We start from the raw sequence: 24,047 nt of genomic DNA, 5'->3' as shown, positions 1-24,047 counted from the left end.
AATGTTTTTTGCTTAAATGCTTAGTTTATAAAGGTGATTGATTTGAAAACAGTACTCTCTCTGTTTCCCAAGAAAGCATTTAGGAAGGTCTAAACAGTACAATATAGAGGATGATCATCTTCTACTATAGCTCACGCTACATACTCTTGTTTTGAGTGTGTTAATGAAAGAACTAATGATACCCAGTGTATTGAATGAATGAATAATTGCAGATATTTGGTATTGTGGACAGAACCTGTGAACATGATGGGGTAGCCCTGTGGGAGAATCATCATGAGAATATCTGTATTCATTTTCTATTGCTGCATAAAAAATTACCACGAACTTGGTGGCTTATAGCAACTTATTTATTATCTCACAATTCTGCATGTCCAGGCACAGAAGTCCATGTTTTCTACTGAGGGTCTCACAAGGCCGAAATTTAGGTGTCAGTGGGGGCTATGGTATCATCTGAAGTTTGGAGCACTCTTTTAAGCTAATTTAGGTTGTTGGAAGAATTCAGTTTCTTGAGGCTGTACAACGAAGATTCCAATTTTTTCTTGCTGGCTGATAGCCGGAAGGTAGCTTTCATCTCCTAAAGGCCACCCATAGATCTTAGCCAATGTGGCCTTCCTACAACATGGTAGCTTACCTCAAGGCCTACAGGAGAATCTCTTGGACTTCTTGTAAGCTCTTCTAAGCTCACCTTATTAGGTCCAGCCCCCAAAGCAGCATCTCCTTATTGACAGTCAAAGTCAGCTGATGAGGGACTATAACTGCATCTGCAAAATGCTTTCAAATTTCCCATATAACATAATCTAACAATGGCCATATCATCATGGGAGTATCATCAGGGCATAACTGGCTTATGGTGAATGATTGCTTAAAATAGCACACTGTGAACATGACCCTATAAACACATGGCTGTAATAGCATTTTATAATCATTTATGTAAACATTAAATTTTATATCACTTTACAAGTTACAAAGTGCCTGTACATATTTTGCATCATTTGATTTTCATGACTACCTGTCAGAGAGGCACAGTAGATAATTAGTCCAACGTTACAGGTGAAAAAACCAAGGTTCAAAGCAGCTAAGAGGTTGCCCAAAGCTTTACAGAAAATTAGTAGTGGAGTCAGGCTTCAGCCCAGGGTCTTTTCACCCTATAGTTCAGTCCTCTTTTTTGTTAATTCTGAGTTTTCATACTGTGTTTGGTAAAGTTCCAAGGAGATCTCAGGGATTACGGTAAGACCTCAGAGTGAAAGCAGGGCTAAGTGTTGCTACGGTGGCTCTACTTTTGTTTGTTCTATATATTGGGGGTTCTACACAAGCTTTAATAACCACTGCACTTCATCATGCTGCCTTGTCAAAGGTAAAGAAGAATGCTTACAAAAAAATCTTAGTTTAAAAAATGATTTAGATAGCTGTATATAAAAACCCAAGAGTCTATTCCAGTAAAGTTTTAAGAAGCTGTGATTTCTTGCAGCAGTTGTTGAACCTTTTATAAAGAAAGAAAGATAGAAAAAACAAAAGAACCACATTAAATAGTTGGTTTGAAATGTACACTAAGGAAAAAATGACAAACCCCACCTCCTTCACTTTTTAACTATATGTTAAAAAAAATTACCTTCTTAATGTCTGGTCTTTTATTTTTCTTTTCATGCAGACATTGACTGGCAACAGAGTACATATTTTCAATGGAAGTGGGATCAATGTCATTCATCTTCGTATCAATATAATCTTCAATTGTCTTTTCTTCATCTTCAATTTCTTCTTTAATATCCAGCTTTAAGACAAATGTTAAAACTTTGAGTGTCAAATAAAAGGGAAACAAATCAGATAAATTTATAAATGTATTTATAGATAAATATAAATTATATTTATATTATAATTAACCTATATTATCAATTATATTATAAAAGAATACATTTAAATTATTTAATCTACATCATAATAACATTTACTCTTAGTTTACTATCTACCGTTGTAACCTTATTAAGAATTGAAGACATCTAGGAGAATCTCTATTTATTTACTTACTTACTTATGCATACATATATACCTCCCTCCTAGAAACTTTCAGCCATTTGCCTATTGTTTTTTTTTTTTTTTTGCGGTGCGCGGGTCTCTCAGTGTTGTGGCCTCTCACGTTGCGGAGCACAGGCTCTGGACACGCAGGCTCAGCGGCCATGGCTCATGGGCCCAGCCGCTCCGCGGCATGTGGGATCTTCCCGGACCGGGGCACGAACCCGTGTCCCCTGCATCGTCAGGCTGACTCTCAACCACTGTGCCACCAGGGAAACCCGCCTATTGGTTTTTGTATTTATGCGACTGAGCTAATTGCTCTCATGTACTCAGCAGTATTTACTGGCGGCCAGCACAAGGAGGTCTGCTTCTTTGCTGTGCTTCTGATGATGCAATTCCAGCTTCTGAATGCAGACCCCCTCCCTGCACAGGCACACTTCTCTATGCGTACTCACACTGTTGAATCAAAGAGAAAGAGGGAGGAAGAGAAAGGGGGCAGGGCCACGATGAAAAGGTAATCAATCGGGAGAGAGGTGGAGGACTAGGATGGTGTAGTGGGTTGAGCGGTAGCCCCCAAGAGATATGTCCAAGTCCTAATCCCCAGAACCTGTGAATGTGACTGTATTTGGAGAAAAGGTCTTTGCAGATGTAATTAAGCTAAGCATTTTGAGATGAGATCATCCTGGATTACCCAGGTGGGCCCTAAATCCAATGACAAGCATCTGTTTAAGAGACAGAAAGAAGAAAAAAAAAAGACACAAAGGAGAAGACAATGTGATCACAGAGGCAGAAATTGGAGGGATGTGCATACAAGTCAAGGAATGTCAACAGCTCCTGGAAGCTGGAAGAGGCAAGGGAAGACTCTCCCCTAGAGTCTGCAGAGGGAATGTAGCCCTGACAAAATTTTTATTTCAGACTTCTGGCTTCCAGAACTATGAGAGAATGAATTTGTCATTTAAAACCCTACTTTGCGGTAATTTTTTCCTCCTATATTTTTCACCTACACACTTTCTCTGTATAATCCAATCAACACACAAAGCTTTGGCATGCCTGTACACGAACAGCTCAAAAATTGTAACTCCAGCCCAGGCTTCTTTCCTGACCTCCAAGAACCAATGGGACAGAGAATTTTATTTCTTTGATAAGACAAAATTTCACTATGTGCTACTGTAAAATATTATGAAATATTACAAGAATATTAACTTTTCACAACTATGTTTTATAAATATATTTTAATGTGAAATACTATATAGCATGTAATATTCATTACTACATATCCAGGAACCCATGGAGAGCTTTGTAATATATAGTTTTATAAGGGAAACTTGTAGCAATGTTGTAATATAGAGATATTATACTTATGGTATTTCTTAAAAGTATGGCACCAAGCCTTTGAGCAAATATATTATACCTTTGACTTTCTAATCCTCATTCTAGGGGAATAATCTGGTATACACATGTTGTCTGAATTTGTCACACTGGTTTGTTCCATTAGAACACATAAATTAGAATAAAGTCAGTGTAGTTATTTAACTAATTTTAAGAAAAACTTATATATAGTACTAGGTATTTCTGTAAGTCTTTAATTTTATTAGAAGACTCTCCAAGTTCTTAAAATTTAATATATAGGAAAAAAAAGGCATGGCATAATTTTCCTATAGTTTTAGCATTCAGTTAGTCTATTTATATAATTGTCAATGAATGCCTAATATAACACACAGGTAAAATTTTCTATGATAACTTTATTAAAAAATACTCCATAATAGAAATGGATAAAGAATTTTATTAGCAATTCTATTCTGATATAAATTTCAAAGGAAGCAAATGTTGCTTTTCCTCTCTGCTATTAGTAATCACCATGAAAGTAACAAAATAAACATATACTGGAGGAGACCTCATAAATCATATAGCCCTGTTGTGATTTTAGACACAAAGAAACTAGAACATAGAATATATGTGTCTTTTCCAAGCTTCACAAATATTTCAAGGCAGAGCTGAGATTAGAAATATTTGATGCTCTTTCCATATGCCACTATGTAATTGCCAACAGAAAGACTGCCAATAGAAAATGACATTTCTAGATACCAAATTTACCCACAGAAATTTAGATTCTAAATGCATATAGAAAAGAACTGGAAAAAATGAAATCTTTCAATTACTAATAACTGAGGTTCACGGTGTTCATCCACAGCTGGAAGTCCAGTTATTATTTCTAGTAAAACCTAAGAAGAAAGTAAAATCCATTAATATGACTCAAGACAACATATAGAAACTAGAAGGAACATAACTCTTGATTATGAAATCTGATGAACAATTTCCACACACTGCATTATGCCCTTTAGGCATGAAAGCGGAAAGAACACGAGCTGTGGTCATTTCTGACCACTCTTTCTTCCCGGACACCTCGGATCCCACCCATACCCACAAGCAGTTCTTTTCTACTGGCAACTTACTAAACAATCAGCACCCCCTCAACATGTGTTCTGGACACTGCTTTTCCTGTCTTGCAGAGGATTTTTCACAAGAATAATTTTCTCTGGTTCTTAGGAGAATATTATTTTCTAAACCTCAGGCATATCCTAGAACCCTGTGCCTTAACTTCACAGTACTATGAAGATAAATATCCATAAATGAAACACATATGAATAAATAAGATAAAGAAGCACCCAATTTCTCCAACCACTCCCATCCACTCCTCATACCATCATAAAAGTTATTAGGAACAGACTGGTAGATCAGAAAATGCCAAAGCATATTTCCTTCAAAAAATATTTCATTTTTAAAACATGACATTAAAGTGCATACTGTATGACACAATTTGTTTTACGCATTAATTCAAGTTTCATATTAATTCATGTGGCAAAAAATTATTTCTTGCAGTAATTTCAGAAATCAATTTAAAAGTTTTACAAATTCAGAGTAGTTTTTATAACTTTCTCATTTAACTAGAGGTTAAAGTGAACAATTTTAATCTTTATGTAAGAGAGCTAAGCAACACAGGTGTATTCAAAATATTCTATTTCAATTTCACAGATACAGCCAGAATGATTATTGTTACTAATTATATATATATTATTTTATGCGTGTGTGTGTGTGTGTGTGTGTGTGTGTGTGTGTGTACATATATATATATGAAACTTACCACACCAAAGCTGTAGATGTCAGATTTGGCTGTTATTTCTCCTCGCAAAGCTTCTGGTGCCATATAAGCTGTTGTTCCCACAATTCTGCTTGTCAGGACAGTTTGGGCAAACTTCTCAGAAGCCCGTGCAAGCCCAAAGTCAGATATTTTGGCTGTAAAGTCTTCGTCTAGTAAGATATTTGCACTGAAAAAAAGTTTTTCTTTTCAAGCAAATCAAATAGTTCCTTAGGTAGGTGTATGAATGTTTGTATTTATACAGTATCCCACTTTATAATATACATCATAAAAGCCTGAAATTTGTGTAAATAAATGAGAATTTCAGATTAAAGCTAAAGAGAAATAAAATTGTCTTCTTTTCCTTATTGTTTCTTGAGGGGAAATCTAAGGAGAATAAAAGTGAAATAAAGCTGTTGATATTAGTGAGAGATATTTTTATTATTTCACAAATAATTTATTACAAGGTAACTTCCCTCGAAGTGTCCTAAAGCACCCTTCTTAATTCCTTTCCTAAAATATCCCAATTCATTTTAAAACAAATTTTCAACTAAAGTTTCTTAATTATTTATTTCATTTCTTGGGGGGTATTATCTGAAATCTTTTGAAGAGGAAAGAATATGGCTAAAAGATCTTCATTCATTCATTTTATGCATGTGCTCCTACACTCATACTTTCATTCAACAAAACTTTATTGAGGACCCCCAATGTTTTATAGTATTTAAGCTCAGGGCTGGGCATCGGGGCTATCTTTGAATCTTATCTGTAACAAAGGTATAGGAATAATTTTTTAAAATCCAGTAAGTATTCATAATGGTGATATTAGGCACAAAATGCTGAGAGAACAACCATGTGTCTGGAAGAACCGCAGAAAATTCCAAGTAGAAGGTGAAAAGAGTGCATAGTCTTGAAGGATTGTTACAAGTTGAGGTTAAAAGAAGGAAAGAAAGGCATCTCAGACAAATGGAGCAACATGAACACAGTGATGAAAACAAAAAACATATGATCAATTTGAAGAAACTGGTGTCAGTGGAACATGAGGAGAGCTTGAACTTTATCCTGTGAGCAGCAGGATACCAGCTAATGGGTTCATAGTAGGGAATTGATGTTATCAGACTTGATTTTTAGGACCACAACCTGTCAGTATAGTACTGCATAGATGAGAACTGGTACAGACTGGTTAAAGGATGACCAGGAAAGTTTGTAATAAAGCAAACAAGAGATAGAGTGTAAATAAAGGCTGGGGAGAAAAAGGAGGTGCAAATTTTGAGGCACACTCAATAGAACTTTGTAATTTGTATGATATGGGGAATGAGAAAGTCTTTAGCTTGGGAGACAGGATGAATACTGACTTCATTTGATTAGGAAAGAAATACAGAAGGAAGAACTTGGGTTGGAAGAGGAATGAGTGATTTCTGACATGTTGACTTACAGGTTGCTGTGGGACATCTCGGTGGGGTGATTTGGTCTGTAAACACTGAAAATATAGGACTGGAGGCTAATGATACCAATTTGAGAGTTGCCCACATAGAGGTAGAAGTTAAAGTCAATATATCACTCAGCAAGAATATGTAGGATGAACCAAAGAGACGATGAGGTAAGAACACACCAACTGGAATACACCAATGTGTAAGGGATGGGAGATGGTGTCTCTTCTCTTATCTGAGGCTAGTCCCTCTACTTGGACTCCTTTCTACATTCTCAGGAACCTTATGCTATAAATTATCTCATTTCTCTCTTCTGTTCTATCACCTCCTTCTTCCCATAGACACAAAAACATGCTTTAGTCTCTGCCATCTTAAAAAAAAGCTTCCTGAATGACACACTAATTTCCAGTTATCCCTCTTCATGGGCTAAACGTCTTATCAGACTGTCTATACTCACCTCTCATTTCTCTCGCTCCCATTCTCTGCTCAACTACAACCTGAATTCTGACCCAATTACTACATGGAAGTAGGTCTCCATAAAGTCATTAATGACCAAAAAAGCAATTGACACTTTTGACTAGTTCTTCTAGGGAAACTCTCTTTCCTTGTTCTCAGGGATACCACACTCTCCTGGTTTTCAGCTTACTTGCAATACTTTCTTAGATTCCTTTCTAGACTCATTCTCTTCTACTTGGCCATTAAGTCTTGAAGTTCCTCAGGACTAAATCTTGGGAATTTTTCCTAATCTAGTTCTCTCTTAAAGTGAAGACAACCATATGATAGCTCTTCAATTAACACCCATATGCAAGTAATACACAAATTGATGTCTTCAGCTCAGACTTCTTTCAGCTCCAACATGTACATCACACTGATTAACACCTCTACTCACTTCTATATCTTAAAGGAACCTCTAACACAACACGTACAAAAGAGAACTCACATTTTCCACCCCCAGCCTGGTCCTCTTTCAGTGCTTTCTCTGTAAGTGAATCATGTCACAGTCATTCCAGAATTCAGTTCTGGAAGCCATAAATCCTGGTGTCACTCCTGATATGTCACTCTCCCTGATGCCCCTGCAGCCAAGAATCAGCAAGACTTGCCATCTGAAGCTCTCAAATCTGTTCACGTCTCTTCATATGAACTGCTACCACCAAGCCTTCTATGATAGGCTCCAAGACACCCCTTCTTACAAACTGTTCTCTACACTCAGGTCAAAGTGATCTTCTCAAAACTTAAATGTGGTGCCACATTCTTACTTACACTTTTTCAATGGCATCTGATTACGTCCTTATTTTGGTCTATTAAGTCCTACAGGGCTTAGCTCTCTGCCTACTTCCATAATTTTATCTTACATCAATCGCCCCTTGAATTTCCACACTTCAGTCATTTATTCCACTTCCTGTAATTCTTCATGCTCCCACGTTCCCTTTCAACACTGGTCTCACATATGTGGTTCCTTCTTCCTAGAATGCTCTTTCCCCATTTTCTATGGCTGCCCTCAAATTGTGCCTACTTATTTCCTGTTCATTCTTTGGATCTCAGCTTAAATATCATTTCCTCAGGGAACTCTTCTTTATACTAATACTATAGACTATACACTAAAGTTCTGTTATTATTTTGTGATTATTTGATTGCTGTCAGATGCTACAAATGCTACTTTTGCTAACTATACCATCTACAGTACCTATCATGTCATAAGTGTTCAACTAATATTTGTTAACTAACTAAATACATAACAAGAAAGATAACTGAAATGCACCCGTGGAGGATAAAAGTGATTCAGAAAAGAGCAGTGATCCAGAAAATAAGAAGGAAAATAATCTTGACATGGCAAAAGTGGTCAAGAAGAACAGAAAAACATACTATTCTTTTTAAAAAGGTAAATTAGGATGAATGCTGGAAATAGGTCACTGGGTTTGAAATAAGGCAGATTACAGACATCCTTAGTGAGGAGAGCTTTCATGGAGTGCTCCAGGTTAAGACGTGCATGTGAATAGTGAATAGAAAGAGTGAGAGAAAATTATTCTTTAAGACAGTTTTCCTAAAGCTTTGTAAAGGTAGCATTTACCTTTTAATATCTCTATGAATATGATGGTTTTCATGTAAATAACTGAGGCCATTAGACGCACCCTGAGCAATCTTGCATCTTATGCACCAAGAGAGTGGTGGAGTATCATCCTTATGAAGTAAGAAACAAACCAATTAAAAAAAAGAGGGGGATTAAGAAAATCTATGAAAATATATAATAAGATTTTTTCTAAGCAGCTACTGACAATTATATTACATTGCTAAGAATTTACAAATATCACTTTTTAAGTTGTTAAAAAATAATCTCTAAATAAGATCAAATGGGGATTAGTATTTCTTATTTAACAATAAAAATATATAAGAGCATCTTCAAAGTCTAGCCTTGACTGATATTTTTACATTTTAGATTATCACCTGCTAGGCAATTCCAGTTATTTACATACCAACTGTATAGTTTTCACAGACCAGGAAAAATATTAAGACTAATACACTTTAAATGATCCTGTCACAAAGTAAATATCAGTATTCCAACACAGAAACATAAAGCCTAACAATGTGATGAACAAACATCTTACCAAGCAAGACAGTCTGTCTAGCAATGAACCATTGGGCATGTAAACATACACTAAGCAGAGGTCATCTCCATCACTTGAGAAACCAAGTAGTTCTACTAAGTTTTCATGTTGACACCTGTGACAAATAATTTTCCACTCAAAATTATTATGATACATACATACATTTAGCTGTAGGTTATAAGTTATTCAATTTAGAGCTTTAAAAAAAATAAGCAAGAAATAATTATATGCTATATATCACTGTAATATGATACATATGTTTCTAACATCTTTATATATGTTTATTATAACTGCTTATAATTTTCTGCAAACAGTTCTCCTTTCAGTCAATATTAATCAACATTAGAAGCAAAGCTGCTTTTGATTTTATAGCAAAAGCTCAATAATTCAGATCATTGGCACTTGTAATAGTTTGGTTAAGAACTAGGCTGAAGTTTACCTTTGTTTTGTATAATTTTCAATGATAGCACAAACAAGATTTCAAGAAGTGTGTTGAAACTTGTATGACAATCCTTTCAAGAATTCTTTAACACATCCAAAGCACTGATTTATAGACATCTGATTTTTAATTACATCTAATTTATATATTTTTGATCTTTAATCATGTCTGATTATTTACAACCTAATTTGAGTTTCTTTATATACTTGAGAGTAATAAAACTAAATAGAGCTGAAGTATAACAAAACTGCAGGCATCTGTGGCACAGTAGAAAGAAACCTGGGTTCAAAGTCCTAAGTTTAAAGTCCAGTTCTGCCACCTCCTGGAAATGTGACCTCTCACAAGTTAACAGTCTCACTGAGCCTCAGCAACTTTACCTGGTAAATGTGGATAATAATACATATTATGTAACATGAATGCTGTGAGAATTAAATGAGCAAATATATATGAGAGCCCAGAAATATTTTATGAGGTGCAAATTAAGATAGTAAGTGCTCCATTTTCCACAAAATTAGCACATTTTAAAAATAAGTAGGGCTTCTTTGGTGGCGCAGTGGTTGAGAGTCCGCCTGCCAATGCAGGGACATGGGTCCGTGTCCTGGTCCGGGAGAATCCCACATGCCGCGGAGCGGCTGGGCCCGTGAGCCACGGCTGCTGAGCCTGTGCATCCAGAGCCTGTGCTCCGCAACGGGAGAGGCCACAACAGTGAGAGGCCTGCGTACCGCAAAAAAAAAAAAAAAAAAAAAAAAAGAGTAGATAACATTTGCTGAATTTATACTAACAAGGCACTGCGGTAAGTGATTTACCTGCTTTGTTTTATTTAATCCTTACAATAACTTAATGAAGTATTTCATTATTAAAATAATTATCCCATTTTACAGATGAGAAAACTAATGAATAGACAGTTAAGAAACTTGGTTAAGTTAAGAATGAATAGACTTCGTCTTGCGAGACCACTGGAATCACAACTAACTGCTGAACAATCAATGACAGGAAGACACTGGAACTCACGAAAAGAGATACCCCATGTCCAAAGACAAAGGAGAAGCTGCAATGAGATGGTAGGAGGGGCGCAATCACAATAATATCAAATCCCATAACTGCTGGGTGGGTGACTCACAAACTGGAGAACACTTGTAGCACAGATCCACCCACTGGAGTGAAGGTTCTGAGCCCCATGTCAGGTTTCCCAACCTGGGGGTCTGGCAACAGGAGAAGGAATTCCTAGAGAATCAGACTTTGAAGGCTAGCGGGATTTGACTCAGGACTTCAACAGGACTGGAGGAAACAGAGACTCCACTCTTGGAGGGCACACAAAAAGTAGTGTGTGCATCAGGACCCAGGGGGAAGGAGCAGTGACCCCCATAGGAGACTGAACAAAACCTACCTGCTAGTGTTGGAGGGTCTCCTGCAGAGGCAGGGGGTGACTGTGGCTCACCACGAGGACAAGGACACTGGCAGCAGGAGTTCTGGGAAGTACTTGATGTGAGCCCTCCCAGAGTCTGCCATTAGCCCCACCAAAGAGCTGGGTAGGCTCTAGTGCTGGGTCGCTGCAGGCCAAACAACCAAAAGGGAGGGAATCCAGCCCCACACATCAGCAGAAAAGCGGATTAAAGTTTTACTGAGCTCTATCCACCACCAGTCCCTCCCATTAGGAAGCCTGCACAAGCCTCTTAGATAGCTTCATCCACCAGAGGGCAGACAGCAGAAGCAAGAAGAACTACAATTCTGCAGCCTGTGGAAGGAAAACCACATTCACAGAAAGACAGACAAAATCAAAAGGCAGAGGACTTTGTACCAGATGAAGGAACAAGATAAAACCCCAGAAAAACAACTAAATGAAGTGGAGATAGGCAACCTTCCAGAAAAAAAATTCACAATAATGATAGTGAAGATGATCCAGGACCTTGGAAAAAGAATGGAGGCAAAGATCGAGAAGATGCAAGAAATGTTTAACAAACACATAGAAAAATTAAAGAACAAACACCTAGAAGAATTAAAGAACAAACAAACAGAGATGAACAATACAATAACTGAAATGAAAACTACACTTGAAGGAATCAATAGCAGAATAACTGAGGCAGAAGAACAGATAAGTGACCTGGAAGACAGAATGGTGGAATTCATTGCCATGGAACAGAATAAAGAAAAAAGAATGAAAAGAAATGAAGACAGCCTAAGAGACATTTGGGACAATATTAAATGCAACAACATTCGCATTATAGGGGTCCCAGAAGAAGAAGAGAGAGAGAAAGGACCTGAGAAAATGTTTGAAGAGATTATAGTTGAAAACTTCCCTAACACGGGAAAGGAAATAGCCACCTAAGTCCAGGAAGCACAGACAGTCCCAGACAGGATAAACCCAAGGAGAAACATGCCGAGACACATAGTAATCAAACTGACAAAAAGTAAAGACAAAGAAAAATTATTCAAAGCAACAAGGGAAAAATGACAAATAACATACAAGGGAACTCCCATAAGGTTAACAGCTGACTTCTCAGCAGAAACTCTACAAACCAGAAGGGAGTAGCACAATATATTTAAAGTGATGAAAGGGAAGAATCTACAACCAAGATTACTCCACCCGGCAAGGATCTCATTCAGATTCGATGGAGAAATCAAAAGCTTTACAGACAAGCAAAAGCTAACAGAATTCAGCACCACCAAACCAGCTCTACAAAAAATGCTAAAGGAATTTCTCTAAGTGGGAAACACAAGACAGGAAAAGGACCTACAAAAACAAACCATAACAATTACGAAGATGGTAATAGGAACATACATATCGATAATTACCTTAAACGTGAATGGATTAAATGCTCCAACCAAAAGACACAGGCTCGAAGAATGTATACAAAAACAAGACCCATATATATGCTGTCTACAAGAGATGCTCTTCAGACCTAGGGACACATACAGACTGAAAGTGAGGGGATGGAGGAAGATATTCCATGCAAGTGGAAATCAAAAGAAAGCTGGTGTAGCAATACTCATATCAGATAAAATAGACTTTAAAATAAAGAATGTTACAAGAAACAAGGAAGGACACAACATAATGATCAAGGGATCAATCCAAGAAGAAGATATAACAATTATAAGTATATATGCATCCAACCTAGGAGCACCTCAATACATAAGGCAACTGCTAACAGCTATAAAAGAGGAAATCGACAGTAACACAATAATAATGGGGGACTTTAACATCTCACATACACCAATGGACAGATCATCCAGACAGAAAATTAATAAGGAAGCACAAGCTTTAAATGACAAAATAGAACAGATAGATTTACTTGATATTTATAGGACATTCCATCTAAAAAGAGCAGAATACACTTTCTTCTCAAGTGCACACAGAATATTCTCCAAAATAGATCACATCTTGGGTCACAAATCAAGCCTCAGTAAATTTAAGAAAATTGAAATGATATCAAGCATCTTTTCCAACCACAATGCTATTAGATTAGAAATCAATTACAGGGAAAAAAATGTAAAAGTGTAAAACATGGAGGCTAAACAATATGTTACTAAATAACCAAGAGATCACTGAAGAAATCAACACGGAAATAAAAAAATACCTAGAGACAAATTACAATGAAAACACTATGATCCAAAACCTGTGGGATGCAGCAAAAGCAGTTCTAAGAAAGAAGTTTATAGCAATACAAGTCTACCTCAAGAAGCAAGAAAAATTTCAAATAAAGAGTCTAACCTTATACCTAAAGGAACTAGAGAAAAAATAACAAGCAAATCCCAAAGTTAGTAAAAGGAAAGAAATCATAAAGATCAGAGCAGAAATAAATGAAATAGAAACAAAGAAAACAACAGCAAAGATCAATGAAACTAAAAACTGATTCTTTGAGAAGATAAACAAAATTGATAAACCTTTAGCCAGACTGATCAAGAAAAAGAGGGAGAGGACTCAAATCAACAAAATTAGAAATGAAAAAGGAGAAGTTGCAAAGAACACTGCAGAAATACAAAGCATCATAAGAGACTACTACAAGCAACTCTAGGCCAATAAAATGGACAACCTGGAAGAAATGGACAAATTCTTAGAAATGTATAACCTTCCAAGACTGAACCAGGAGGAAACAGAAAATATGAACAGACCAATCTCAAGTAATGAAATTAAAACTGTAATTAAAAGTCTTCCAACAAACAAAAGTTCAGGACCAGATGGCTTCACAGGTGAATGCCATCAAACATTTAAAGAAGAGCTAACACCCATCCTTCTCAAACTCTTCCAAAAAATTGCAGAGGAAGGAACACTCCCAAACTCATTCTATGAGGCCACCATCACCATGATACCAAAACCAGACAAAGATACCACAAAAAAAGAAAATTACAGACTAATATCACTGATGAATATAGATGCAAAAATCCTCAACAAAATACTAGCAAACAGAATCCAACAACACATTAAAAGGATCATACACCATGATCAAGTGGGATTTATCCCAGGGATGAAAGGATTCTTCAATATATGCAAATCAATGAATGTGATACACCATATTAACTAATTGAAGAAGAAAAATCATATGATCTCTCAATAGATGCAGAAAAAGCTTCTGAAAAAATTCAACACCCATTTATGATAAAAACTGTCCAGAAAGTGGGAATAGAGGGAACCTACCGCAACATAATAAAGGCTGTATATGACAAACCCATAGCAAACATCATTCTCAATGGTGAAAAACTGAAAGCATTTCCTCTAAGATCAGGAACAAGACAAGGACATCTACTCTCACCACTGTTGTTCAACATAGTTTTGGAAGTCCTAGCCATAGCAATCAGAGAAGAAAAAGAAGTAAATGGAATACAAATTGGAAAAGAAGAAGTAAAACTGTCACTGTTTGCAGATGACATGATACTATACATAGAGACTCCTAAAGATGCCACTAGAAAACTACTAGAGCTAATCAATGAATTTGGTAAAGTTGCAGGATACACAATTAATGCACAGTAATCTCTTCCTTTCCTATACACTAACAACAAAAGATCAGAAAGAATTGAGGAAACACTCCCAGTTACCATTGCAACAAAAAGAATAAAATACCTAGGAATAAACCTACCTAAGGAGACAAAAGACCTGTAGGCAGAAAACTATAAGACACTGATGAAAGAAATCAAAGATGACAAAAACAGATGGAGAGATATACCATGTTCTTGGATTGGAAGAATCAATATTGTGAAGATGAGTATACTACCCAAAGCAATTTACAGATTCAATACAATCCCTATCAAATTACCAGTGGCATTTTTTACATAACTAGAACAAAAAATCTTAAAATTTGTATGGAGACACAAAGGACCCTGAAAAGCCAAAGCAGTCTTGAGGGAAAAAAGGGAATCAGACCCCCTGACTTCAGACTTTACTACAAAGCTACAGTAATCAATACAATATGGTACTGGCACAAAAACAGAAATATAGATCAATCATACAGGATAGAAAGCCCAGAGATAAACCCACGCACCTATGGTCACACACTCTATGACAAAGGAGGCAACAATATACAATGGAGAAAAGACAGTCTCTTCAATAAGTGGTGCTGGGAAAACTGGACAGCTACATGTAAAAGAATGAAATTGGAACACTCCCTAACACCATACACAAAAATAAACTCAAAATGAATTCGAGATCTAAATGTAAGACCGGACATTATAAAACTCTTGGAGGAAAACATACGAAGAACACTCTGACATAAATCACAGCAAGATCTTTTTTGACCCACCTCCTAGAGTAATGGAAATTAAAACAAAAATAAACAAATGGGACCTAGTGAAACTTAAAAGCTTTTGCAAAGCAAAGGAAACTACAAACAAGACGAAAAGACAACCCTCAGAATGGGAGCAAATATTTGCAAATGAATCAACCGACAAAGGATTAATCTCCAAAATATATAAACAGCTCATGCAGCTCAATATTAAAAAAAACAAACAACCTAATCCAAAAATGGTCAGAAGACCTAAAGAGACATTTCTCCAAAGAAGACATACAGATGGCCAAGAAGCACATGAAAAGCTGCTCAACATCACTAATTATTAGAGAAATGCAAATCAAAACTACAATGAGGTATCACCTCACACCAGTTAGAATGGGCAACATCAGAAAATCTACAAACAACAAATGCTGGAGAGGGTGTGGAGAAAAGGGAACCCTCTTGCACTGTTGGTGGGAATGTAAATTGATACAGCCACTATGGAGAACAGTATGGAGGTTCCTTAAAAAACTAAAAATAGAATTATCATATGACACAGCAATCCCACTACTGGGCATATACCCAGAGAAAACCATAATTCAAAAAGAAACATGCACCCCAGTGTTCATTGCAGCACTATTTACAATAGCCACGTCATGGAAGCAACCTAAATTCCCATTGACAGACGAATGGATAAAGAAGAGGTGGTACATATATACAATGGAATATTACTCAGCCATAAAAAGGAAGAGATGTGGATGTAGAGATGTGAGATGGATCTAGAGACTGTCATACAGATTGAAGTAAGTCAGAAATTGAAGAACAAATATCGTATATTAACGCATATATGTGGAGCCTAGAAAAATGGTACAGATGAACTGGTTTGCAGGACAGAAATAGAGATACAGATGTAGAGAACAAACGTATGGACACCAAGGAGGGGAAAGTGGAGGGGGGTGGGTAGTGGTGGTGGGATGAATTGGGAGATTCGGATTGACATATATACACTAATATGCATAAAATAGATAACTAATAAGAACTGCTGTATAAAAAAATAAATAAAATTAAATTTAAAAAAAAAGAATGAATAGACAGGTAAGAAACTTGGCCAAGGTTATTCTGCTAGCAAGGTCCAGAGATTGGTACTTATCAAAAAATAGCAGTAATATTTAATGGTGGTGAGATAGCAGTGAAGTCTGAAATTGTAATAAATTGGTGGTAGAAGTATAAATTATCATAACTTATCTACAAAGCCATTTGGACAAATACTTAGAAAGTCTTTATAAAGTTCATGCATTCGGAACCAGTAATTCTTCTTCTAGGACTGTCTCCAGATGAAATAAGCAGATTTGTATTTAAAGGTTTATGTACAAAGAGATTTAAAGGAGCTTTAATAGGTAATATTGAAAATTAGAAACAAACCTAGAAGGGTAATGTTAAATAAAATATAATCCTTATATATACTAGAATGTTATACAATAATTTTAAATGTTTTACAATTATTTTTAATGACATGGGGAAAATGCTACACACTCCTCATGAAGCAAGTACATCAAAATACTAGCAGTGGTTATCTCTGAGTGATATATTTAAGAGATGACTTTTATTATTTAAAAATATTTTCCTGATTATCTATTTTGAACAAGTTACTTTCAGGAGGGGTTAGGGGTACGAAGAACAAATCCTGAACAGAAGGCTTTTTAGTTTTTTCAGTGTGCATTATTTTTACTGTGAATGAATTAATTCCAGTCTATTCTTTCTTTCTTGAAGTTAAGCAACTAGAATTGGTGATTTATAGCAATGGGTCTAATGAGAATAAATTGGTAAATCCCATTAAGGATTTAGATCAAAAGCTCAAGTTCTGGAGTCAGACAGATCCGGATTTGAAATCCACATATTTATTGTTTATGTGGCCTTGGGCAAAGTTTTTAATGTTTCTAAATCTCAGTGGAAAAAAGTGTGTGGGTGGTGTTATAACAATTGTTGGTTAATACATTGCAGTTTCTGGTCTATTGTACATACTCAAGTATCAATCACTATAATTATTGAATAAATTTCCTAATTTATTTCTCCTTATCTTCCTGATAATATCCAACAATTTTCAAACATACTGAGTCAATGCCTTCTAAACATTCTTACATATAACACTTCCCTGGCTTATGGTGTTAACTTATATCAAAGGGACTATTTGTCATATATATATATATATTTACACATATATGTATTTACACATATATGCACATACATATTATATCTACAATTTATCTCTTGTGAGCTTTGGGAGTAGAAAACACAATAATGGAAGTTAGTTGAAATTCCATGTAATTTTCCCATGATTTAGAATAACGATAGCTGTTTAATCCACACACATATGAAAGAGTATATGCAGTCACAGAATTGTAGAGTCAAAGTCCTTTCAAGTTCTCTAAACTATTTTAATTTACATATTTGAAAATATCACTAGTTCATGACACACTCTAGGTAAGAAACAGGTCCCTTACTCCTTGTCCTGCTTTTTTCCACAGTACCACACTGCCAGATTAACTTACTTTGCCATTACTTTTATTTCTTGATCAAACTGTTGTTTCAGTTCTTCAGTACTAATGTCAACCATCTGAAAAAATAAAATAATACACAGTATAATACAATACAATAACCCCAAGTCTCCTAAAGCTAAAAGGGGCACATGAGATCGTCTGGCTGATTCTGCTTTCTTTAAAACAGTAAGGCATCATTTTCCCCATTTTATAGAACAACTGAGAACTAGAAATATTATCAATTTGCTCAAGGTCTCACGGCTGGTGAGTGGAAGGAAGAAAACCTTATAAACTATGTAACTACATAAACCTCACTGAGTCATTGTGGGAACAAAATGAAATAATATGAGACTTAACTGCATAAACATTCTGGAAAAAAAATTAAATGTAATAGAAAACATAAGCAAATTTGAAGGCAAAAAGAAAAACAAGACCTGCAAAAGTATTTGCAACATATATGACAAAGGGTGACTATTGTAAAAATATGTATTGTATTGGTATTTTTAGAATATAATAATAGATTTAAAATATAACAAATCAATAAGTAAATGGTAAACACTCTAATAGAAATGGGAACAAAGGACATAGATAAGAATTAGGAAAAGGTTTTCTTATTGTATATTTTCTTTTTTTTTTTTTTTTTTTTTGCGGTACGCGGGCCTCTCACTGTTGTGGCCTCTCCCGCTGCGGAGCACAGGCTCCGGACATGCAGGCTCAGTGGCCATGGCTCACGGGCCCAGCCGCTCTGCGGCATGTGGGATCTTCCCGGACCAGGGCACGAACCCGTGTCCCCTGTAAAGGCAGGCGGACTCTCAACCACTGCGCCACCAGGGAAGCCCATTGTATATTTTCTAAACTTCATTTTTAAATGAGAAGAGTAATACAAGGAAGCTATTTTTATAAAAATTTTTTAGAATCTTACCATTTTAATATTGATCATGCATGAAGCACTGTGTAGAGTTCAGCTTCTCTATTTTGTGAATCTCCCCAAATTATATGTATAATTGTATGTATGTGTATATAACTACATTTTTTATAGGGACAGAGTCCGTAGCTTTCAACAAATTTTTAAATGTTAAGAACTGCCAGCTTAGAATGATGTTTATTTAAAGAAAATACACACTGAAATCATATATTTCCTAAAGATTAATTTAAAATTTATTATATAACACACTAAGAAGCAACTCTTCTCTAATCCTTTGTCTTCCTGAAAGTATAACTTACTGCTGCAAGCTTCTTCACTGCTACAGTCCTGTTGTCCACATAGCCTTTATACACAACTCCAAATCCTCCCTCTCCCATCTTGTTACCACCGACAGAAAGGGGTCGTTCATCAAAGTTATTTGTGACATCCTTCAATTCATAATATGAAAAACTGTGAAAACCTATAATGTCAATAGAATAAGAAAAAAAGGGCTTCAGTAAAAAAGAAACTGGTTTTAATAACTTCAGTATTTTCTCAATTTGGATATTTCATACATATGCAAATATTTACAATTTTGTATTAGGTACAGTGGAAGAGAGTAAAACCATTTTTAAAATACAAATTTTAAGGTTTACCTTGAGAATTCTGTTTGGTGGTCCTCCACTTAAAACTCTAGTCACTTATTTTCTTTATAAAATGACCCTTTTAAGTTATGTAAATATTTACTTTTTTTTTTCATAGCTTCTGTGGTTGTTCATATATCCTATTGCCTCTGCTCACTTATAACACTGACTAATACAATGAAGATGGCGCTTAATAAATGAGGGGAAAAAAACAACCACAAAAGAGCTATTACCAGAGTGCACAAACAAAAGGAGAGATTGATTTTAAAGCAGTAATGGTCTTAATAACAAACCCACTAGTGTAAAGCACTGCAAATGTTACTTACGTGTATCAGTAACTTCTAATCTTCTATTTTCTGGACACGAGGAGTCAGGTGGTGTATAGTTTTGTTCAGTATTCTCATCAGATATCACAGATGTCCTGTCTTTGCCATAGAGGGGCATATGTTTCTGCTGAACTGTTACAGTAACTTTAGAAGGCAGTGTATTAACAGTTTTGGGAACAGCATCTAACAAATGAAATAAGATACAAGTTGTCATTCCATTAGAAAAAGTGTTTGTGAAAAAGGTAAATTAGGAACTTGGTTCACTTAACATCATTCCAGTTTCTACACATTAGCCCCACATTTTCACAGCACTACACAAGAAGCTACCTAGTAAGAATTTGTAAATTTTGATAAGGATGGGTAAGGCAGTGTTTCCAAAAAGTGGTTTATAAGCCACCTGCAACAGAAGCACTGAAGTAGTTGTTTAAAAACTTAGATCTTGAACCTAATTCAAGAATTCTGATAATAAGGTCTAGAGTAGAGCCTGGGAAGCTACATGTTTAACAAGAACTCCAGGCGATTCTTATGCCCTCTGAAGGGTGAGTACCACTGGTGTACATGGCATCAAAGGGAGAAAAAGTAGCTTATGAAGAAGGCAACTAGACACCAGCCCACTGGAACACAATGTAAGGAATTCACGATCACAGAGTCCCATCAGAGTGGAAGTTGAGGGTGAAAAAAAGCAAGAGTTTTTTCTCATCATTCTAAACTTCTTATTGGCACAAAACCACCTGACTTTAATGGTGGGATGAGACTCAATCCTGAAGCCTCCATTTCCTTAGCAGCAAGTCTGCACTGTCTGGCGTGCTTGCTAAAGAGTTGGGGAGAGTTGAAAGAATGAAAAGGAGTCTTAAATGTAAGGCTCATCTACTATGAGAAAAAAGTAAGAGTCAGAAGAAATGTTCCTATTTCTGCTACTTGTCTTTCCACCCTAATTATTGATACCCTAGACATGCTCAGTTTACCTGGTAGCAAAAGACTTGCAGGGGCAAAAAACTCATTTTGGACCAAAAGATCCACAAGATCACCAACTGTGCAATTTGTGGTGCCCCAGTCAAACAGTAATTCACAAGTGGGACTTTTTCCAGTTTGAAGTAATGCTTCAAATCTCCTTAAAGTAAGCAAAAGAGAAACAAGATTAGTATGTAAACAGAGTTAACATGTAAATAGGAATTAATCCCTCCAGCAGCACCCCCCCGCCCCGTCTAGTCCCAAGCACTTCCTACAATACAGCAAGAGAATCAGCAAGGATTACAGAGAACAGGAAAGATAGGCAGAAGGAAAAAAGATGCTGGAGATGATGATAAGTTGACAGACACTGTGTACTTACAGTGGGCTACAGGGTGCACACACAGGAACCCATTTAGCTCTCGAAAACACTATGAAAATCATACTAATTTACCAAACAGGAAGCGTGAGAGGTAAAGTAAGCAGCCTACAGCCACACTGTCCATAAACTGTATACAAATTGAGATTCAAATTCAGATCTCACTTGACAGAAGGGTATACTCTCAACCTACTAAGCTATATTACTTCCCTACATGACATACTCACTCTGTTAGCCATATGATTTTTAATAAACCAGCCTGCTTAAAGAAATAGAATATACACAAACTTGGAGAATTATCCCAAGTTAAGAAATAGTTTTATTTCTATAGTTAAGAAATATAGTTCTTAACTATATTTCAGTTAAATTGAGGGAAAAACACAGAGCAGTTTTTCATTCAAAATTTCTTTAATAACTAGTTTTGAAAGTAACATTTAAAAACTTGAACAACTTGGCTTTTCCTGAAATTTTTTTATTTCAAAAAAGTTCAAACCTACAGAAAAGTTGAAAGAATAATACCATGAACAGCCATCTGCTCTTCATCTAGATTCACCAAATGACCAATGGATAACATTTTGCCATGTTTGTGCTCTCACCCTCTCCATCTCTGTGTCTGTGTGCTCACTTTACAGAGCGTAGGTCAGATGCCTTGTAGAATTCACACAGTCTAGATTTGCCTGACTACTCTCTCACGATTAAATTCAGGTGAAAACCTGTTGGTAAGAACAGTACAGAGATGACAATGTGTCCTTTGCACTGCATCACATCTGGAGGCACATAATTGCAGTTTGTACCATTACTGACGACACCAGTTTGATTACCTGGTTAAGGAGGGGTACTTCAGATTTTTTCTCTATAAAACTACCTTTCCCCTTTGCAATTCATAAATAAGCTGTGGATAATACTTTGAAATCGTGTGCGTATCTTGTTCACCAACACCCTTTCGCCTTGTGATTTTAGCACTCGCTGATGAGCCCTCCGTAATCAATTACTCACTGGTAGTTGTAAATTGGTAACTTTTTAGTTCTATCATTCTTTCAATAATTATTTGCTGCCATTATTCTGTAAAGGAGAGTCTTTTCTCCTCACTACCACTCCCTCGACTATGCTCTCAAAGTGTTAGATAGTTAATATCAACAAACTGTCTATAAAAATGGTTTTCAAGGTTTAAACTTAAGTTTCTTCCAAGTAATTTAAGATGCTCATCCTTCATACGAGAAAACGTTTCCTGAAAGGACTAGTATGGGAGCTAAGGCTTCAGGTTTTTTTCAGGTTAATGCTGAAAATCACAAATAAATTTCTTTTCCCCTTGCTTCCAAAGACAGATTTTGACATAGGTTTGGGCTGAAATAACTGGCAAAAATAACATGTGTAATTATATCTTACACTTAATCAAGCAGAGACAAATAGAAAGATGGAAATTATCTGAAGGTAGTGTTGAAAAATCCTGGCTAAGAACTAAGAAGTCTATTCATAGATGTGTACATGTACAAGCAACTTTAAAATGTCACATTTGAAGAATTCCTAAAATATACTGTTAAAGTGAATTAGAGACTCACACACTTTTAGGCTCCAGAATTTTACTACAGATTCTTAAAATATTCTTATGTTACTTCAATCTGGAAATGACAGGTATGAGGCAGAGTGAACTAGGCTCAGCTTGCCAAACAGAAATTTAGAGTAAAAGTTGGAATCTTGATTTTAACTTCAAAAACTTATTTTCAATATCACAGTATTGACCTAGCTGATATGCTGGAGAATGAAGCAAAAATTGCAAAAAAAAAAGGGGTTGTGTGATTTATTACCATTATCTCCCCTAGAGAGAGGTTTATTTTCTGAACTGCAGCAGTAGACAGTATTTGTACCTATTAATCATTCTAGATTGTGATGTAAGAATTCAAAAGGAATTTTACGTTACCTTATGTGAAACTGATTGTATCTATCATCACCAGATGGTTTTTTAATAGCAACTGCTAACTTCTTCCATCCTTCTTGAGGATCAATAAAATCTGACAGCTTTCTAATTAGTCCAAGATTGAGGCAGCGCACATATGTTGATGCTGTTATGGGTTTGTTCATCTTTTATTCCTAAAATACGGAAAATTCTCATTAAAATTTTACAGTAGCTTTAGCGATGACATCTGTAAGCTTATACATCACACTTTGCTCTCACTTATGAAATGTTGGGAACTCATTACACCATAATAAAGGAACACTCCGAAGCCAGGTAGTTGCTATTTTCATCTTTCTCCATCTCTAAATATCAATAAAAAAATTACAGGATTATTTTTGTTCCGGCACTAACATTTTCCAAGTGAAATTTACACAAGGGAGCAAAAAGTTTACTTTTTCAGAAAAATTTATGTAAACATATTCAGGGATCAAATCTATTAAGAAAAAAGTTTTCAATTTAAAATATTTTTCTCAGTCCATATTTATTTACTATTAAACATTTATACAACACTCTTTGGTGGAAGTAAAAACAAATGTCTTGAAATAATTTGTACAGCATTAAAAGATATGGTGTATCCACTGACTTTTTACATAACATGTTCTTTCTTGGTGCAGCCACAATTTCTGAATCCATCAGATCTGCCTGATGACAATTCATTCCCTACTAAGGCAAACCCTGTGGTTTACCACCTAACTACTCTCTAGACAGAACTTTTATTTCCTCAGTCCCCCTTTTCTTCTGCTACTCCACCCTGGAGAGCTGTAGCCGGGGATAAATCTCACAGTTTTCCTTGTACACCAGCACTGCTGAATATAGCTGTGGAGAACCAGGTAACTGAGCAGACTGGTATAAACACAAATTTAGGGGACCCTTTTCCATCGGGCCTTCAACACTGCTGTTAGTCCTTTCACTTGTCTTTGCTCATCCTCCCTGGTGACTATTTCACACCTTTAGCTCTGTCTACGTGGTTTTATTTGATCTCCATCTCCCTCATTCTCAGCAGGTGGTCACTTTTCCTTCTAATTAATCAAAACAAATAGATTT

At 36.0% G+C, this 24,047-nt stretch overlaps 1 protein-coding gene across 4 annotated transcripts in view; it reads right to left on the bottom strand.

Moving 5' to 3' along the window:
- Positions 1–333: 333 nt before the first annotated feature.
- The window catches only part of IRAK4 (interleukin 1 receptor associated kinase 4), a 29,913-nt gene continuing 6,199 nt past the window's right edge, over positions 334–24,047 (bottom strand). For 2 of the 4 annotated variants that reach the window (XM_029205312.1, XM_029205313.1), the window contains exons 2-12: positions 22,968–23,137; positions 20,688–20,833; positions 19,723–19,905; positions 19,073–19,233; positions 17,861–17,925; positions 9,174–9,288; positions 8,639–8,748; positions 5,150–5,333; positions 4,167–4,229; positions 1,610–1,768; positions 334–1,480 (exon numbers count right to left, since the gene is read on the bottom strand). In XM_029205312.1, the coding sequence (XP_029061145.1) occupies positions 1,445–1,480; positions 1,610–1,768; positions 4,167–4,229; positions 5,150–5,333; positions 8,639–8,748; positions 9,174–9,288; positions 17,861–17,925; positions 19,073–19,233; positions 19,723–19,905; positions 20,688–20,833; positions 22,968–23,128 (1,383 nt within the window). In that variant the 5' untranslated portion in view covers positions 23,129–23,137 and the 3' untranslated portion in view covers positions 334–1,444. The remainder of the gene's footprint in view (positions 1,481–1,609; positions 1,769–4,166; positions 4,230–5,149; positions 5,334–8,638; positions 8,749–9,173; positions 9,289–17,860; positions 17,926–19,072; positions 19,234–19,722; positions 19,906–20,687; positions 20,834–22,967; positions 23,138–24,047) is intronic. The other 2 variants (XM_029205314.1, XM_029205315.1) reach the window with 2 other exon arrangements.

Source organism: Monodon monoceros, unplaced genomic scaffold (genome assembly GCF_005190385.1).
Source record: "Monodon monoceros isolate NGI ecotype Baffin Bay Population unplaced genomic scaffold, NGI_Narwhal_1 Super_Scaffold_6, whole genome shotgun sequence".
In the NCBI taxonomy this organism is placed as follows: Eukaryota; Metazoa; Chordata; class Mammalia; order Artiodactyla; family Monodontidae; genus Monodon; species Monodon monoceros.
Note: the sequence above shows the minus strand (reverse complement) of the source record. Positions and strands in the feature narration are given on the sequence as shown.